Source organism: Andrena cerasifolii, chromosome 12, assembly GCF_050908995.1.
Source record: "Andrena cerasifolii isolate SP2316 chromosome 12, iyAndCera1_principal, whole genome shotgun sequence".
NCBI classification, from domain to species: Eukaryota; Metazoa; Arthropoda; class Insecta; order Hymenoptera; family Andrenidae; genus Andrena; species Andrena cerasifolii.
The window spans coordinates 540,741-562,038 of NC_135129.1; the positions used below are offsets into that span (position 1 = coordinate 540,741).

At 38.8% G+C, this 21,298-nt stretch overlaps 2 protein-coding genes across 5 annotated transcripts in view; one reads left to right on the plus strand and one right to left on the minus strand.

Annotated features, from left to right (window-relative positions):
• LOC143375456 (enhancer of split mgamma protein) overlaps window positions 1-21,298 on the minus strand; it is a 123,704-nt gene that overhangs the window by 92,150 nt on the left and 10,256 nt on the right. The window lies entirely within an intron of this gene.
• LOC143375360 (uncharacterized) lies at window positions 8,338-10,506 on the plus strand. The gene is given in 2 exon segments (XM_076824364.1): window positions 8,338-9,338; window positions 9,341-10,506. Coding segments are annotated over 2 exon segments (1,737 nt in total). The 5' UTR covers window positions 8,338-8,767.

A 21,298-nucleotide genomic window follows, 5' to 3' on the forward strand; every position in this document is an offset into this window, starting at 1 on the left:
CGGATCCAGATCACTACTTGCAAGTCATTCCAATTTTTTTATTTCTATCTCATAATTTTGAAAATTATATATCGTAGGACATTTCTAAAGACATCTCATTCGTCGAAATCGGTGTATCCGTACAGTCTCTAGAGCGTAACATCTGGACATACAAACATAGCCTGATAAACACAATACCCTCCTTTACGTGCCACAGTCGGGTAAAAACATTACGTTTTACATTTTATTAATACATAATCCACCGCAAGCAACAGTATATGCTTCTCGAACTGAGATTAGAAACCGCCGAATAGCCCAAATCCGCAACTCGAAGAGAGATAACGGATAAACATAATATATCTTTTATTCTAATTTATCCAGATATTATCATTGCCCATCTTTGTTCTCCAGCCGCTTCGCCGTGATTCATTCAAGCCTTCCTGACGACAAATAGTACAGTATTGTCTCGTTAGCGACTCGATTTTGTGTACACGATACCGACTCTTCGCTATCCCCACCACTTTTGTCTCACTCTTGCCCGGCGAAAGCTAGAGCGAGATGGAACGAAAGCGAGCGAGAGGCACTGAAAGCGAGCGAGGACGGTACGAGACCGACGACGCGTTGATGTTTTATCTCGCTCCGTCTTTCGGACGCCTGACACTCTGTCCTTTGCGTGCGCGACGGGCGTGCGCGATGGTCGCAAGCGCGTATCGTGGGCACGAAACCGCTTCGCAAAATCTTGACGCAGGCCCGGTTCAAGTCTTTTTTGCGCCCTAGGCGAACTTGGCAAATTGTAATATTTTATTTTGAAGTATATTTTAAACAATACCAGCAATGAAAATACCATTATGCACCTCTTGTCGACTTTCCGCCCTAGGCATTGGCCTAATTTTGCTTATAGGGACAAGCTAAGCTTACAGGCAGAGATCATTATGTACATAGCCAAAGAAAGTACATATATATCGCGTCTTAGACTAAATAAATCATTTATACTTTTGAAAAATGAAATTCTAATATTTTCTATTTTATGTACATATTTGTAACAACTATGCCAAATTTCCTAAATGAAAGGAAAGCCAATCTCGACTACCTTCGTACAATTGTATATATCAGCAACCAAGCAACAATTCATGCGCAGTCAGAGCACATACATAATTGTACGAAGGACGTCGAAACTGGCCTTCCTTTCATTTAGGAAATTTGGCATAGTTGTTACAAATATGTACATAAAATAGAAAATATTAGAATTTCATTTTTCAAAAGTATAAATGATTTATTTAGTCTAAGACGCGTTATATATGTACTTTCTTTGGCTATGTACATAATGATCTCTGCCTGTAAGCTTAGCTTGTCCCTATAAGCAAAATTAGGCCACTGCCTAGGGCGGAAAGTCGACAAGAGGTGCACAATGGTATTTTCATTGCTGGTATTGTTGAAAATATACTTTAAAATAAAATATTACAAATTGCACTGCAACTGTTTTAAACTACGAATAAAAATTCAGAGTAAGGTCATCAATAAACTCAAATAAATGTATTATAATAAAGGGCGCAATTTGACAAGTTCGCCTAGGGCGCAAAAAAGATTCGTGACGGGCCTGCGTCAAGATTTTGCGAAGCGGTTTTCGTGCCCACGGTAAGCGCTTGCGACCATCGCGCACGCTCGCCGCGCACGCAGTGTTCTATCTCGCTCCCCCCTCCGGCCAAAAAGAAGCGAGAAACGAACACTCGGAATTAGGGTTCTGTTCACGATACCGACTCAACGCCGGTCCCGACCAGCGAGTCGCTAACGAGACAATACTGTAATAGGGGAAATGCGGCAACAACGCGATATGACTCTCGATACGTATCGGCAACTATGTCTTTCCTACATTTATCGGTTAGCTTGGACTTCCACCGGTTCTGATGGTACATGGCGCGAATATACCATTAGCGCCGGTGACGGAGAATCCTTGAAGCATAATTCTGTCATTTCTCGAGTCTGTCTCAGTACACGAGTTATAAATTCATTATTATTTCAACGTACGGTGCTTATTAGCGTTCAAACGCACCAGACCCGTCTGCACGGATGTCTACTGGAGACAACTATATCCGCAAAAGCTTCCTTCTTGCCGATTCCACCACGTAAGTTGGTTGAAACGGTTTGTTTACTACATCGCGTATACGTACATACTTTTCCTAGCTTGGTGAGCGTACGCACACATTCAAGGCCCGATGAGACGGCAGCCTTAACGATGAGTGCTAAACACCGGTCCCAACCAGCGAGAGCTCAGCGAGGAAGTACTTTAAAGTAAAAGGGACGATAGACAACATTTTCAAGCACGCAACTAATACAGAAAATATTTATACAACCGTTTACAACCTTCTTCAATTTAAACTATTTTTTATAATTCTCCAAAGAACGAATATAAATAAATTGTATGGTAGCATGTTTTTAACAGTAAATATGGTGTACCTTGAATTCTAAGTTTATTAAATATTTTCTAATTAATCCTACCTTTAACATTGATTAAATATGTAAATTATGTTATACGTATTCAGTGGATTGGTGGAATTGGTTTAAATTTGAGTTTTCAGATGTGAAGGAAACATACAAGAAGCAAACAGAGCATCGAAGCGGAATAAAATCGTTTAATTAATATAATACTATGTCCCAATTTATTATTTTTCTCCTCTAAATTATACATTTTACCACATTCATAATGAAATTCGATTTTGTATATACATATTTCTTAAAACTCTAAAATAATAAAATTTTACGTGAAAATGTGCTTATTGCATTTGCTCGTGCAGCAGGGTACTTTCTCTTTCTCTTCTGCTTCGATTATCTGTAAATATATAAAAGCCACATTTTAGTTACAACTTAACGTAGAATTTATATAGAAATAGAATGACATTTTACTATAGTAAGTGTAGAGACTGACTACAAAATGTATCCGAAGAAGATGAGAGCGTATAGCAGAAAGTCTTGTTACAGGAAATTTGAATGCTAATGGTAATAATTCAGCGAAAATGAACGAAGAGATCCAATATTTTTAACGCTCAATTTATTGGTGTTGGAATAAAATTAATTTAGTACGTTTATTGGTGAATAAAAATATTGTTAATGGGAAATTAATAAAAGCAATGAATAGCGTGGCAAGTACTGTGGATTTTAAAGTATTACGAATATCTCACAAAAGATTGAAAAATATCAAGGAAGATGTGTTTTCAGCATACTTTCTTCACGAATGTGACTTGCTCTACATTGCAAGCAGTCCGCCATAATTTTCTTAATTCTTAATGCTATGTCTTTTGACAAATTTTGTTGATTTACCTTACTTGGCAATTTTCCAGAAACTTGTGAGAAAGAAGATGCTTCATTTCTATCCAAGCCTGTGCATCCCCTTCATTTCTATCCAAGCCTGTGCGTCCCCTTAATTTCTATCCAAACCTGTGCGTCCCCTTCATTTCTATCCAAGCCTGTGCGTCCCCTTCATTTCTATCCAAGCCTGTGGGTCTCCTTCATTTCTAGAAGTTTTACATAAAAACTCTATATTAAAAATAGTTTGCTGGTATAAAAATAAGTATGCTTGTAATAAATGCAATTTGTTACAATAAATTACTTTTGTACATGCATGGTATAAATTTCCAGAAACTTATGCGAAAGAAGATGCTTCTGTGTTGAACCTTCTCCGAACAACTTCCAAGATTGCGACTCTACATAAGAAATCTATTAAAAAAATTTGGCGACTTACCTTGTTATTTGAGACAATAATTCAGTGTTCTATTTAGTGTAAAAACTCGTGGCATTTCAAATTTGGACAACTTACATTATTTGACACTTGACAGATTATGAATTGATTGACACTTGGTAGAATATAACTCAATAGTATATACATAGGTATGTACAATGACGGACGACATTCCCTGCCGAATAATCCCGAGAGTCAACGAACGAAACATGTATTTGAGAGATTGGAACTTTTTTACTAATACTGGAAATATTGATTTACTGATATCATATTTTCAGAATGTGAAAGTTACAGCAATTAATTGCAATTATTGCTCTTATTATGATTCTTCGGACTATTGTATAAAACATATAACAAGGAAAAGTCTTCAAACCGGTCAACAGTTGATATCCTGATTTTGTTCGTAATTGTTTACGGTGCTATTACGTCCGGATCGTAAAATTTTTCTTTTTGGTACGCGGTATGCATCAACAACGCCTAGCGTTATGGGATATCCCTCGTTGATCATACTCCCGCCTAGTTAGTCAATAATAATTTAGTAAAACCAGAACCCTTTCTTTGAAGCATCGTCGCCTCGACATATTGCCGTCCCGCGATAAGGATAAGGCGGTACTGACGCAGCGGCTTTCTCACCAGAGAGTCGCGATCCGAAAGAACCAGTGGTTCTCTTGATGTGCCGAATCCGCACTGTGTAAGCGGCAGGGGTGCGGTTCAACAATGCCTTGGAGCATTGTGGGAGAACCCTTGTTGAGCGCACCTCTGACCGTCGCGCTAAACATTGTAATATAATCAGTAGCGGCTACATCAGGAATGCGCAGACTGGGTTGCTTCTTAGAAGATTGACAGAATTTTATACTGTACATCCGGTTACCGACGCAGGGAACGACGCCTTCCCACGGTTTTGTCGCACGTTCGGAGCATGTGTGGATTGTTAATTAATTAGGAATTGTTCTTTTAGACACCTATCACAATTTTTGACAGTCAATTGACTGTGGGATTCCCCTACTCAGAAATTCTGTATATAAATTTATGTATGATGAGAAAAAGGCCTTCAGCCGTGTGAAATTGTACTGCTTTAAAGATGTGTAGTGCCATGGTATTGTGCGTACGTATGTTCCGTTAATACATTGATATATTTTTGTTCGATTATATATTTGAATCAAGAGTCTGACGGATAGACGTGAGCAAACACACACACACCGCCTCGATAAGTAGGGGGTAAGCTAATAAAGTGCAGCGTAAGCTTTCGGCATGGACCCACTCTGGCCGCTGCTGAGAGCTCGAAGCTGCGAGACTCTGTGATGATAAGTCGTGAGGTGCGTGTCATTGGGTCCGCGAAGTGTTATAGAGCTAGAGTTCTCCGGTCTACTGTGTAACCACGTGAAAGATTTAACTTTGCGAAACAATTCAATCCATAAAATATTTTATTCAATTAACGATTTAATTTAAAGTTTCATTCTAATTGCTCATTTAAAGTTACTATTATTTCGATTTTCTTTTATAAATTCAAATCAAGTGGGTGTGTGTGTTTGTCTTCGCGTCTGATTCCTTATTTCTGATTCAGGTTTATCAGTGATCCAGATCTACTCGAACTTAAAAAGCAAATTTAGCAGCATATTTACATTTATATTATTGTGACTGTCTGGTGAGTTCTATTTCTTATCTTTTTCTTTACAACTTATTTGGCACTGTTATAATTAATGCGTTTAACTAATAATTTCTGACAGACAATCGACTGTGGGATTTCCCTAGTCAGAAATTATATTCAATTATATTAATACCTGAATTTTATACAATTATTGATGAATAATTTCCTTATTTTATGTTATGTTCTTTTCATTTCATCTGTTATTCAACATTAAAATTTTATTTATAACCAAACTCTACTAGTGAATTACCTATCTTATTCCATTGAAAAGACCCGTATAGGGCTATAACACCAACGATCCCAAAATCTACCCCTTATCCTTCTGATAAAGTACCTAAATACTTAAAGATTAAAAGAATTGACTGTTACGACTGCGGCGAGCTTCCTTGCTTTTTCTAAATCATAAACTTAATCCAGCAATACTTGATAGTCTAACGACTGTGGGAATACCCCTAATCGATATTGCGTGTATAAATCGTGCCGCTCGATCACCAAAAGCCGCGGCATGTAACAACAAAAAAGATCAGGGAGTCAAATGTTGACTGATTTGAAGACTTATTTTTATTATACAGGGTGTCCCAGAATTGAGGGACATCCCGGAACATGCAATATCCTGATGCAAAAAGACATCGAAAAGTCCTTAACCGTTTTGGGATCTGGGGTTTCGTTTTCGAGATATTAAGAAAAAAGCCCGACCAATCAGAGCGCGAGCCTTCCGCTGGAGCTCCCGCGCTAGCGTGGCCACGCGTCGGGCCGCGCTGCGACTACGAACAAACAAGGCGGCATACATCGAAGGAAATTGCGTAGAATGACAATTGAAAAAGACGTAACAAAAAAATCTAACCTTTTGCCATGGTTTGTTTGCCATTTCAAGTGCATAATGAATAAAGGATAAATGGATGAAAATCATGTGTAACGTAAAAAGACGAATACACAGTTGTTTTTTTTTCAGAAGAATCGAAAATAATAATTATTTGGAGTGAGAGGATAAGGAACACGTAAATTTCCTTTTTTAATAACGTACAAACGAAAAGGTATGCAACAGGGAACGAACGAAATGTGATCGTAGTTGGTTATTATGATAAAAATCCGTAGTTCAATAACGGCCAACACTGTTGTTGATAATGAATAAGTCCGTTTAAAAACTGCGAAGAAAAATTTACGTACGGAAGTTTTGAGAATTATCGCCGGAAATAAGCCATAGCCTGCGTTAAATTTAAAAAATAATAGTTGCCAATACTGTAACTAAAACTCACCCTTTCGGAAATTCACCTACAGCTTGAAAACCTGAGTCACTAGGTCACTGAACCGATCCTGGTTATCGACAGACGCGCCGAGTGCACAGCTGATCTCAGGTACACGACACCATCCAAAGTTAAGGGTCGCAACGTCAAGTGCGTCCGGGTTAATGTACCGAATATTGACTTCACTGCACGCCTACTAACACTGATCACTTAATTTATTTTTCATGGAACGTGTTGTTCTTACGTTATAAAAATTTGTGGAAATGAATGAGAACTTGGCGTTCGGAGCCGTGGGTATTCCTGCGCAAATTCTCACACTGCAGCACTTGCGTCCCCGTTGTTCGAGGGGGTACACTCAGAACCTCGAGTAATACTCTTGAGCAGAGAACATTTCTGCGACGCGATTGCTTGCGGACTGACAAGATTTTTTTTCCAAGCGACTTCTTCTACCCCCAAATAGTTTCTCTCGTTCCATTATGAGTTGACCCCCACCAGCCCAAGAGGCATCAGGTAAAAAGAAGCCAGCACATTTTCGAAACACACGTGCTTCGCAGAAGTGCAACGAACGGACTATCGTGCACTTTTACAAAAGTCTGCGTTCCGTCCTTTTACTGCCAATGTACCCATTGCTTGGAGGTAGGCAGCAGACACCACGTGTTTCGGTCCGAAGAGAAGAGAAACAGAAAGTCTTCGAGTTGCTATAAAGAAAAAATCCTGTTTCCCTTTTCCGATACCCTGAGTTCACGTCTGCTACGAGGCGGAACCAACTAAGCCATAAATTACCCAAAACTGCGCGTAGTCCCGCCTGCTTCGTCCTACCTTCAAATTAAAGACGTATCCCTTATCTCTCGAGTATAAACACGCGCTCGAATTTCGCTTCAAGTCCGATTGGCCCTAATCTAACCAATCTGCCTTGCATCCCTCCCAAACGGCCACTGTCCTGAAAAGGCCCCCTTCACAGCAATATCGCCTCCACAAGGCCCACCTCCTCTCTCACGGAATACGTCGACGCGTGCTTTTGTTTCGAAATTCGAGCGCGTGTTGATACTCGAGAGATAAGCAGGCCCGATTGTTTAGTTTGGGGCCAATCGAACTCCAAGCCCACCTTCTCTCGCACGGAATACGTCCACGCGTGCTTTTCTTTTGAAATTCGAGCGCGTGTTTAGACACGAGAGATAAGGGATCCGTCTTTAATTTGAAGGTAGGACGAAACAGGCGGGACTACGCGCAGTCAGCAAACTATATGCTTTCTTTCTTCCTGTGTCTCTTCGCGAGCCGCATTGATGTTGAATAATACTTTTTAATTGGTAGTTGTCAAAAATTAATCAGGCTGATCGGCCAGAGCATTTCGCTAGGGTCGCGGTTTAAGACCGTATTGTCCCGCTAGTCAACGGTAGACAACGGTTTCCTACAGTTTTGGGTAATTTATGGCTTAGTTGGTTCCGCCTCGTAGCAGACGTGAACTCAGGGTATCGGAAAAGGGAAACAGGATTTTTTCTTTATAGGAACTCGAAGACTTTCTGTTTCTCTCCTCTTCGGACCCTTTCGGACCGAAACACGTGGTGTCTGCTGTCTACCTCGAAGCAATCGGTACATTGGCAGTAAAAGGACCGAGCGCGGGCTTTTGTGAAAATGTAGGATGGTTCGTCCGTTGCACGTTGCAAAGCACGTGTATTTCGAAAATGTGCTGGCTTCGTTTTACCTAAAGCCTACTGTTCTGGTGGGAGTTAAGGGGTTATGCCTACCTGCAAAATTCGGAAAAATGGATTTTGAGGTTTTGTCATTTTCTTAAACTACAACAACTGAAAAGTATTGTGTGAAAGTTTCAATTTGATCCGACTAAAATTGGCGGAGCTGTGTGGGTTTTAGTATAGGTATGTCCTGGAGGATTCGGAGCAGGTATGAAGTGGCGGCTACTCGCGCACCACAGGGATTTTTTTTATGGGGATGCGTGAGTCAGAAATGCTATGCCATTGCAGTTTATACTTTCATTAGGGAATACCCCAGGGTATATGAAGTCGTAGTACGATGAATAACGGTGTTTTTGAGCAACATGCACAAAATCCAGGGTGACAAGCAGTACTGCAGTTGCCCCCAAGTCGTCGACTTGTATTGTATAGAGTCGAACGTTTGGTACCACAGTGTTTGTTTTTTAAAATCATCATGGGTCGTGATAAAGTATCTCGAGCGTTCAGAAAATCGAGTAACGTGCAAAAGTCGAGGGCAGTGAAAACAAAGCCAGTGAATCCGAAACTGATTGACCGCGATGAGAGTAGTTTTGGGACAACGGCGAAAAAGCTGAAAACAAAGGACGAGATTATTGTGCCAGAAGATAAGTCCAGTGAATATAGAATTTTAAATTTTGTAACTGTATTTGCTGCACTATCCACAATTGTAAATTGCAAAATGTGTAATGGTGATTTAAAATTTCAAACCGCCAAAACTTGCGGGCTGGGATTCAAAATAATGGTTGTGTGTGTTTCGTGCCCGCCTCGTAATATTCTTTCGTGCCCTCTTATTAATAATACTTACGCAATAAATAGGCGATTTATATTGACATTGAGAGTGTTAGGCCTAGGATTGAAAGGTGCGCAAAAGTTTTGCGGCCTTATGGATATGCCACAATTTCTTTCCCATAGCACGTATTACATCATTCTCAAAAATATACACGCTTGTCTAAAAACACTTTCTCAAATACTGTTTGAGAATGCTGTTAGAGAAGAAGTACTACAGTCTCGGAACGAAAAAATGTAAAAAACATGGAATTGACTGTATCTGGAGATGGGACGTGGAAGAAGAGAGGTTTCACTTCCTTATTTGGTGTCTCTTCGATTATCGGATACTACAGTGGTAAAGTGCTTGATATTTGTATAAAAAGCGCATATTGCAAAATGTGCGAGTTTTGGGGTAAGAAAGAAGCTACTTATGAGTACATAGAGTGGCTGTAAATGCATAAACTCAACTGTTCAGCAAACCACACAGGATCATCCGGAAAAATGGAAGTCGACGCCATCGTGGAAATGTTCAAGCGTTCTGTACAAAATTACGGCGTCAAATACAAACATTACATCGGTGACGGGGATTCTAAAACTTATTCCGGAATTATAAAATCGGCACCTTATGGCGGTACTACTCTCGTCACTAAAAAGGAATGCATTAGGCACGTCCAAAAACGAATGGGCAGTAGATTACGAGAATGTAAGAAGAAAAATAAAGGCCTCGGCGGCAAGGGCAAGTTAACGGGCAAAATGCTAGACAAATTAACCGTTTATTACGGTTTGGTCGTAAGGCGAAATTGTGATTCGGCAAAAAATATAAACAAGGCGATATGGTCCACGTTCTGTCACTACAGCTCAACGGATAAAAATCCGCAGCACAGCAAGTGCCCGACTGGAGCTGAATCATGGTGCAACTGGCAGCGCGCTCGCGCGACAGATACGCTGATGTCGTTTGTACATGAGTATAAGTCTTTACCCAAAGACGTTTTGATGGCAAATAAACCAATATATCAAGATTTGAGTAAAACCGAATTATTAGAAAGATGCGTTGACGGTTTTACTCAGAATAATAACGAAAGTCTGAATCAACTCATCTGGAAAATTAACCCCAAAATTATACCGAGTAGCCAAATTACGGTAGAATTAGCTGCATACATCGCCGCCGGTGTATTTAACGAAGGTACTGAAGTATTACTCAAGATGTTTCACGCTATTGGAGTAAACAGTGGTCCGAATGCTCACGAATATGCTGCAAAAGAAGACTCCGCGCGCATTAATATTTCAAACCTCCACGCACAACAGAGCACTCGGGAGGCAAGAGCGCTTCGTAGGCAAGCCCAAATTGATGTTTTGGAAGCTTCAACCAGTGCAGAGAGGGTCTACTATATATGGGCCCGGAAATGACGACACTGTGTAAGTTAAAAAAATTGCATTTTATTCGAATGTAAACCTAACTTAAAACTTTAAACCCATTTTTCTCGAAACTACATTTTCAAAAACGGTGAGCAAAATATCTCGAAAACCGCTGAATCGAATGAATTCAGCTTTTGTAGGCTTATTCTATATATAACAATCTTGTCCTTAATCGTGGCTTTTTTATTTGCGTAGTTTTTATTTTACAGATGAAAATGAGCGATTTTTGCGGCGAAAATCGATATTTTAATTTGAACAGCCGCCATTTTGTAGCAAATTCATTTTTCGGGATAATGAACGATTAAGGACAAGATAATTTAATATACTAACTAAATTCCTTCGAATTTTTCATTTCAGATGAATCTGGTCAAAGTTAGAGTGATCACCGCAAACTACTGAAAAAAATCGCTGCCAGGAGATCACTGATATTTCTTTTATTTATTTATATTTTCGATTGGAATCACTTTCTAATACATAAAGGTGTGCTTAAAAAAGTCTTCAAGCTTTTCCCCCCAAAAATCCCGAAAATACTTGCGTTTTCAGACCTTGCAGGTAGGCATAACCCCTTAACTCATAATGGAACGAAAGAAACTACTTGGGGGTAGAGGAAGTTGCTTGGAAAAAATCTTGTCAGTCAGCTAGCAATCTCGTCCCAGAAATGTTCTCCGCTCAAGAATATTACGCGATGTTCTGGGTGTACGCCCGGAACAACGGGGACACAAGTGCCACTGTGCGAGCGTTTGCGCGGGAATACCCGCACATCCAAACCCCCGGCGAGACTACGATTCGGCGTTTGGCGTCAAGATTATTCTCAACGGAGTCAATGATGCCGCATGGCGTGCATAGACGCTGAGGGTGGTCACATCGAGCAACTGCTCAACTAACAGTTATCGACCCCTTTCGGGGCCACCAATTTTATAACGTAGGAAGAACACGCTCCATGAAAGGTAAATTAAGTGATCAGTGTTAGTGGCCGTGCAGTGAAGTGAATATCGGTACATTAACCCGGACGCACTTGACGTTGCGATCCTTACCTTCGGGTGGTAATACCTGCGATCAGCTGAGCACTAGGCGCAACCCTACCATAAATCTTTTCGTCCACCGATGACCAGGATGGGCACAGTAACCTACTTAGTGACACAGGTTTCCGAAAAGGAAGGAAAGGAAGGAAAGGAATGCCCGTAGGGGTGAGTGTTATTTAATTTATTAGTGATTATTAGGTGTAGAAATAAATTCTGTTCAATTTTAGGGTTCAATAACAGTTTGATTTAAAAAAATATGAAAACAACTTAATCATCGAAATAATTTCCATTATTGCTAATTACCTTTTGCCATTTTTCTGGTAGCTTACGAATATCACTGCGATAGAAATTCGGTTGCTTTATACTGATTATGTAAATCCAGTCTGAAAGAATTTATTCATACACTTAATATTATTTTTTAAATTTAGTTATGTTGGCCGTAATTAAACTACGGATTTTTACCTCAATAACGAATTATGATCATTTGTCGTACATTTTTTGTTACATTCTTGTCCTCTCACTTCAAACAATTATTATTTAAGATTCTGCTTTAAAAAAAAAAACTGTGTAACGCGGTTTCCTTCGATGCATGCCGACTTGTTTGTTCGTACGTTCGTAGCACAAGCGCAGCCGCCTACCGCGTAGCCAACGCTACCACAGGAGCTCGAGCGGAAGGCATGCGCTCTGATTGGTCGGGGGTTTTTGTTAATATCTCGTTAAGGAAGCTTCGGACAATATTTTCGCTAAGGAAAAAGTTGTTTCAAATTACCCCCTGATTCACCCCTATCAAGGAACTCCGACATTTTTGGGACACCCTGTATATGATAATACAATAATGCAAAAAGGATTTATTTAATTATAAAGTACCATTGAATGTTTGAACTTGTTTTTCTCAAAAAACGCTAAAAGTGGACATACAATATGTGTGCACTAAGCCATCGATATGTTTGCACAAAACTGTAAGGACTCGTACGATGCAACAGCCGTTGGGTGCGTCGATGAACAACTACATAATCACATTTCGCGGCCGTTGCTCATTCAAAGTCTATAATGTCTATATGCCAAGCACACCTGGAAAATATGGCATCAAAATATGGCCCCTTTGCGATTCAAAAACTTTTTATTGCTGCAACAAAGTATACCTGGGGCAACAGGGAAAGGCCCCAGAAAGGCAGCAAGGTCAACGTGTGGTCAATGAAATGAGAGATTTTTGGAGAAATTCTGGCCGCTGTGTAACAACAGATAATTTTTTCACGGACATAGCTTTGGCGGAATATCAATTAGAAAAAAAACTTTTTTTTGGTTGGAAAAGTTCGAAAAAATAGGCGGGACTTACCAAAAATATTGACACAAATAAAAGATCGATGTGTATATTCTTCTCATTTTTCATTTGCGGAAACAATAATTTTAGTATTTTACATCCTGAAACCGCGAAAGTGCGTCGTATTACTTTCTACACTACACCGCGAACACAGTATATCTACAGCAGCAGTAAAGATCAACCTGGAAATAATAAAATACTATAATGTGGGGTAGATGTTTTAAATAAGTTAGTACGGGAATACTTTTGTAGGCGGTGCACCCGCCGTTGGCCATTATCACTATTTATGCGCTATATCGACATCGCCCCATACAATGCTTTTGTTGTATGACATACTATATAAGTATCCTACATGAAAATTATTTTTACAAGAATTATCAAAGAAATTAACTGCTAAAAATATTGATAGACGAGCTACTAAATTCGAAAATCAAGAAGGAGGGCTACAAACGAATATTGTAATCGCGATAGAAGTAACGGGAAGAAAAATTGTAAAAAAAAAACTAGCAGGTCACAAGCGTAGTAGATGTATCTGTGTAGGGAACAATAAAAAATATCACACTGTATGTGATTCGTGTAAAAAGCATGTCTGTAAAAACCACTTTACAGAAAACCGCACACTTTTATGTAATACTAGCTTTACTACTCGACTTCACCCGAAATTTAGATTCTGGTTTTATTCTGATTAAAAAAAAATTATTTTAGTTAGTAAGTTTTTTTGTGAAAATAGTCACATTCGTCTGGATTAGCTAGGCATAATGAGCTGGAACACATTTCGTGACTCCAGAATTTACCGTTCGAAAGTTTTTAGGCGATAGACAAACACAGAAACACGTTCTGCTTATACAGGGTGTCCCACTAAGGAGTGGACAGCGCGATATCTCTTAAAGTATTGTCGCTAAAAATATAAAAAAAATAGGGAATTGCATGGTTCGAGGGGGCCCATTTATTAGCGCGAACGAATTTTGTTTCCGATTATTATTTTAAAAGATACGATGGTCAAGTTCGGTTTTTCAAATGGAACTATTTTTTTTGAAGACCTGAGTTGATAGTGCGTTCCAAGACAAATTCAATAAGCTTTAATGTATACACTTTATTTCCACTGGTTTTTAAGATATTGCGCTTGCAAATTTACTGATTTTCACTGCAAGAAACCCCTCTGGAATGGCAAAAACCGGGGGCGGTCTTACTGGCGCCACGGGTGGCACTGCCTGTTGAAATGGATACCTACCTGCCAAAGGTCTACGACAGGGTTCGCAGACCCAAAAGCTGGACAATTCTTTTCCATTAGAAATGCTACTTAGTTAGGTACATATGCGGTATCGAGAAGCGCACCGTTACTTTTATTTCGCACTTGCATCTACGGTCGGATGGCCGGTTCTTTTGGGAGGGGTGTAAGTTGGATTGGTTAGGTTTGGAGGAGTGAAAGTTGCTAGACTAAATTTCAACCATAGGGAGCAGATTGTATCAGAACCAATCCAACTTGCATCCCTCCCAAAAGAACCGGCCCTCCGAGCGTAGAAGCAAGTGCGAAATAAAAGTAACGATGCGCTTCTCGATACCGCAGATGTACCTACCTAAGTAGCATTTCTGACGGAAAAGAATTGTCCAGCCTTTGGGCCTGCCATTTCTGGCGTAGACCTTTGGCAGGTAAGTATCCATTTCAACAGGCAGTGCCACCCGTGGCGTCAGTAAGACCGCCCCCGGTTTTTACCATTCCAGAGGGGTTTCTTGCAGTGAAAATCAGTAAATTTGCAAGCGCAATATCTTAAAAACCAGTGGAAATAAAGTGTATACATTAAAGCTTATTGAATTTGTCTTGGAACGCACTATCAACTCAGGTCTTCAAAAAAAATAGTTCCATTTGAAAAACCGAACTTGACCATCGTATCTTTTAAAATAATAATCGGAAACAAAATTCGTTCGCGCTAATAAATGGGCCCCTTCGAACCATGCAATTCCCTATTTTTTTTATATTTTTATCGACAATACTTTAAGAGATATCGCGCTGTCCACTCCTTAGTGGGACACCCTGTATATTAAAATATGTAGTAATATAAATGTTGAATAAACATAATTTTTTTAAAATTCACAAATCGCAACCCTATTATTGTTTCATATATGTACAACAAATATTCAAACGTAATCCGAAACCCCCTTTCACCACGTTTCATAGTATTTCAGCGCGGATCTCGAGCTCGAGCGACCGTCCCTACCTGAGTACAGGGCAGAGTTGGGCAAAATGTAATCTAATTAAAAATTACAAATTACGATTGAAATGTAATTGTGTAATTCAATTACAGATTACTTTCTGTAATCGTTAATTTTGTCAACCACAATTGCAATGTAATTGTAATTGTAAGATTGCAGGACAATTACATTGTAATTGTGCAGGGTAACTACATTGGAGAGTAATTACATTGCAATTGTTACGAGCCGGGGCTGCGGCAACGCGAGAGGCCGGCGAGAAGGGTATTTCCCAAGGAATACGGTTTATGAGTTTGTTAGTTAGAGGGTGGACGAACCTGATGTGAAATCAGGGAGCCGCTAGGATTATCGGAAACGAGGACGAACCTGATGCGAAATCAGGGAGCCTCTAGGAATGGAGTCAAACGCGGACGAACCTGACTTTAATAATTAGGGAGCCGCAGGAGGGTGATTAGTCGTGAACGAACCCGATGCGAAATCGGGGAGTACTAGGATGATGTATACAGACGAACTCGACGCGTAGTCGAGGAACTGTTAGGAGGTTGGATTATTCACAGACGAACCTGGTGCGTAACCAGGGAGCTGTTCGGTGGGTGGTTGATTTACAGACGAACCTGATGCGAAATCAGGGAGCCGTAGGAGGGTTAAACGTGGACGAACCCGATGCAAAATCGGGGAGCCACTGGGTTAGAGAAGATTCCTTGTTTTGGTGTTGGATGCGAACAAACCTGATGCGAAATCAGGGAGTCGCGGGAAATGTTAGTGTTGCCTCGTAACTCTTAATTAAAGTTTGATACAACTCGAGCGGTAAAATTGTATCAGTGGGTATGTGCTATTAATATTATAAGGATCGCTGGGTAAATGATGGGTTTAACGAATCTACTCGATTTACAAGTGATCACCATTCGTATATTCAGTAATGAGTTATTGTACAAATGTAAGTGTCGCGATTAATTAATTAAATAAAGAGTGTAAGTTACCACTAGGTTGCACGGTGTTGACGCACTGGTGATGCGGGGCGTACGAGTGGCTATTTCCAAGTGCCAAATAGAATATAAACTGAACTCGCGGATTCTATGGGGTTAACTTGTGATTCTGACGGGGACTCGAGCCCGATCTTATTAGATTTAACCAACTCTGTACGAGCGTGATACGACGCGACTCTACGCGTGACTGTATAGCTTTTAATCAAAGAGGGTAGAAACCAAAGGGTTTATATAGTCCAAAAATGAGTGGGGATTCGTTAGGAATCTCAATATAAGGAAATCCTTCGGGGTCGTCGTCGTGTCACTCCCGTTCCCATGGTCGTCATCCAGCTGGTCGAGATCACGACCCCCATTAGTGGTGTGTGATAAGCGAAAGGATTTTAGGGCGTTTTCCCTTCGCAGGCGCCAGCTCGAGAAACGATTGAGAGCGACGTATGAGAAAATTCTACATAGGTAACACAATTGTAATCGAAATTTTGCAGCGCAATGACATTGCAATTGCAATTGTGCGAAACAATTCCATAGTTATTAAATTGTAATTATTTGATCGTACTTACAATTGAACAATCCGACAATCTTAAAAAGACATTACTTTCATAATGCATATCTTTTATTGGATGTGTCGAGCAGATTGTACCGCTTCCTTTATGTAGTTTATAAGTAGGTGTTCCCTCGAGAGTAAAACTCGCGTGAGCAGTTATTTCTCAAAAGTGGACACTACGTCCGAGAGTGACTGACGGAGAACGACTTTTAAAGGAAACACCCAAACCAACGCGGAAATGTTTTACAAACTCATAAGCCGACGCGTTTAGTAAAGTGCTGCGAATCAGCGGTTCGCGTTGGTCTGTGGCAGAGTTGGGCATAATCAATTACAAATATAATTGATTATGTCCAACTCTGGTACAGGGTCAGTGTATTATCCTGCAACCCGCGCTCGCACGAACTGGTAAAATGGCAACAGCGCCTCACGGATGAATTCCACTACAACCATGCACCGTCCGGGCGCGCGGCGTTCGGAGAGCTGCCAGCGACCGCAAATTTCGTACACAAATTTTTATTTCAAATAATTTTTTACCCATCTCTGGTCTCGAGCGACCGTGAATATGTATTAATGAACTATCGGTGTGAGTCTGCAAAGACCCAGGCTCAAGACCCGAAGTCCTGTACTCAGAGGGTTAACATCTATTAAAATGCAAAAGGAAAAAAAGTTATGCATTTTCACACTTGCAATACAATCACAAACGATGCAATGTTATAATAGGATACCTAAAACAAATTTAAAATTGTTAATTAAAAAAATAAAATAATAAAAAATATATATAAAAGAGAGTGCATTGAACATAAAAAGAAAGAAATTTAAGTGTTAATGTAAGTTCAGATGTGGTAAAACTTTAGCTTTTTAGTGTTATTTATATATGACTAGCTTGATTACTCAGCTTCGCCCGAAATTTAGATTCTGATTTTATAAAAAAAATTTATTAATTTTATTGTGAAAATAGTCACATTCTTCTGGATTAGCGAGGAATAACGAGGTGGGACACATTTCGTGAGGCCAGAGTTTACCGTTCGAAAGTTTTTAGGCGACAGACAAACACACAAACACTTTCTGCTTTATATATTAAAATGAACATTAGCAGGTATTTAACATGTATTAAAGAAGGAAAAGGACAAAATTTTTGACATTTACATGTACAAAGTACATTCACAAAAGGTGCAATGTTATGATAGGATAGTTAAAGCAAATGTAAAAATGTTAATATTCATATTATATAGCAAAATGTTCCAAAAACATGCCAATGTTCCCCTAGTTTACAATATACGTTCTAAGACACTCGAAAAATGCTTTCAGCAAAGCCGCGCACAGCATGGAACACACTTAAAGTGTTAGTGTTACTCAATAAATTGTACCCTTTTTTCAAGGAGAATGACAATTTCTCTTAAACTATTATACATTAATTTTTTTAAGTTTTTTTAACTAAGTTTTTGTGTTATATCTTGGGGTAGAGTCGATAAAAATCAGAAATTCGAAAACGTGTTTGTAGTATAGATGTAAAGTAATAAGAGGAGGGAAATTATTTTGTTTGTTAGGTTATCATACCTATCCTTATTTACTTTCTTTTTTTGCGGGACAAGGTAGAAGGAAGGCTAAATGAACATCTTATAAATTAATCTGAGTTGCTAGCAGATTGAACTTACAAATAAGAAAAATTTGGTCTCTACTGGTTGACAGTCTATTGGTCGGTACTGCACGACAGTTGGATGGTCGGTACTGCACGACTCTCCCCTGCTGCTCGCCTCTACCTTGTGTAATCATTTTGAAAGCATTTTTTCTAATTTTGCTACTGTTATTTCAATAATTATTGATCATCAATAATTGTATCTGCATCGTTTGACTACTATTAAAAATTGATATTTTTACTTTATCTGTTACATAAAAATTTCCAACTTTTTATTATATTGCAAAGGATGTTGCAGTCGTGCGTTTCGAGTTAACGTAATGAACGTGTTAGAAGCGTTAACGACTGCTTTAATAATTACGGTGTAGTCGCGTGTTTACTTGACAATTTCGCAGGAGTTCCCACGCTCTAGGAATAATTATGCACGAAATCGATTGTACGCGTTGTTGCAGCCGGGGAATGCGTTTCCTGCTGCGAGCGATTCATGAAATTACAGAGGGGAGACGTGGTACATATCAGAATGTACAGACGGTAAACAAAGTAAGAAACTGTGGCTTCGTTCAAAGGTTTCTCTCCTGGAGGAAAAGCATGGCAAGTGTCTGTTCAATCATTACAGAGTAGTGCAGATACATTAGATTTATCGGCAATTTCATTGACAGCAAATAGATTTAGTAATCTTTCTATTGCGTTTATATTGTGATTACAAGCGTATGCCATAGGTTCCATTTCAAATCGCTAACAAAACTTTCAGGAATAATACTATCATCGATAGTCTTTGATTAACAACAACATTTACCAACTGTTCGACTACTGACGGTCATCTACTACAGGCAAAATAAGACGAAAATATAGAATAAAATTTACCCTCTGTACACGAAGAGTTCAGAAACCAATCAGTGTAAGTCCATTAGTATTAAAACCGAGATTTACACTGTTTGTCTTCTGAATAATTTTGCCGGCTAATTCCATAGTCAATATAAGTACCGCCGTCTATTGCTTACGTATGAAAGTAGTAACTTGATTGATTTATCAACTGAAAGTTTTAACAATAAAGAGGTTTTTGAACGACGTAGGTAACTCATTTTCAGGGAAAATGGATTTACGCTGATTGACTTCCGTCTCTCCATATATACATTCGACGATACTGATTTTGACCGGCATATATATTTTAAAGGATTAAAAATACTATTTAAAAAAGTATTGTTATCCGTGAAAGTAGTATAAAAATATAATAGCAATAAATTGATATTTGGTCGGATATCCCCGCGATTCTGTTACAAATTTTAATTTCTTATGTATAGATAGAACCAAGTTTTTATAAAATTCACGTTCACCATGCTCCATTCTTCTACCAAAACTTGTTTGAGCATTTCTTTGGAAGATGTTACTATATGTAACTAAAACTGTACCTACAATTAATCAATGTGTCTATTAATATGAATCAAAATTGATAATTCTGTCTTTATTTAGTATAACATTCGGTGAATGTGTATGTCGGTAAAAGCCTATATTTATCAGAAGATTATAGGTGATTTTAATGTAATCTGATAATTTATACTTTTCTCAGTAGGGTAGACCGGGGGACGAATGTAACACGCTAAGTATCTCGAAACATATAATAGATATTAATGAACAATGACATTTGGAATACACACTTCCATGTCCTGGGAGTAATGGACATTGATAGTGAAGAAAATAACTTTTCGATACCCTAAAGTAACTTTTTCTTACTGACTTAAAATTGTAATAAAAACACTGCCTTTGCAAGTATTTGCTTTTTCGATTTTTTAGTCTGTAATTGGAACTTTTTTAAAGTAGTACTGATCGTTACTTAGTACTTTTATGCGTCTCGTTAGATAAAATTTATAATTGAAGTTCAAAAGCATGGTCGGGGGCGATTGTAACATCGGCAATCGGGGTCGGTTGTGAATACTGACAAAGAAGGATAATAGTATTGTCTTGTTTGCATGGAATCCTATAGCCAAAAGAAACCAAAAGAAAAATAGGTAAGGATTGAGCAGATGAAGAATGCACCGCCAAAACGTGTTTTATTTCTGCCACAATTGCGATACCACGTAATTGGTTATAGATGTTACTTCTTTCATTTATTATTATAATTTAAATCAATAAATATTTTAATTTTGTAAAGTTAAATTTGTGCAACTATCGACTACATGCAGTGTTACAACCGACCCGGGGTCAGGGACAGTTGTAACACTTTACACGCTTCTCATTTTTTATTAATAACTTCGATATTACTTGACATATGGCGAAACTGTTCTGACTCAATGATGTCAAATAAGTAAGCAACATTACCGTATAGGAGTTTTTGTTGTAAATGTAACAGTTCCTGTTCATCGTATGCCAAAGTCAAAGTGTTACTACCGCCTCCGGTCTACCCTACTTCTAATGTGAATAATTTGAATATGGAGAAAAAGTAAGAACCAGTAAAACAGTGTTATTATCAGACTAACAAGGAAACCTTCTGAAGTGATAATCACGAATTTTGATGCGGCTCCTAGTTCAGTGAAATAAGATGGAAATATGCCCAATCTTTATTTGGTCGTTATAAACAATATGTGAAAAATCCCCATTGATCCAACCGCCACGAAAAATTATACAGGGTGTTAAAAAAATTTTTTTCTCGCGAAAATGTCGTTATCTAGCAAAATTACGTTGTACTCACATTTACAAAGTTTCATATTTTTTTTTAATTCCCGGGTTCGGGATCTTCCCTTGTCAAAAGTATGGGTGTTGAAACTTGGTAACCCGACATACATGAAAATGATTACTCTTACGAAAAAAATTCATAGCACCTTTTTGTAGAGAATTTCCTACATTATAAATTTGATAATAACTATTTTTGTCATAAAATTGCTAGATAACGAGATATTCGCGAAAAACCGTTTGTTTCTAACACTGTAAAAATTTTAGCGGCGGTCGGATCGATTGGAACCTTTGACATATTGTTTAAAACGACCAAATAAAGGTCCATACCAAAATTTAGCTTGCTGGGATTTATTCCGAAGACAGATCCTAATTTCACTAGACTATCTGGTAGAAAGTAGT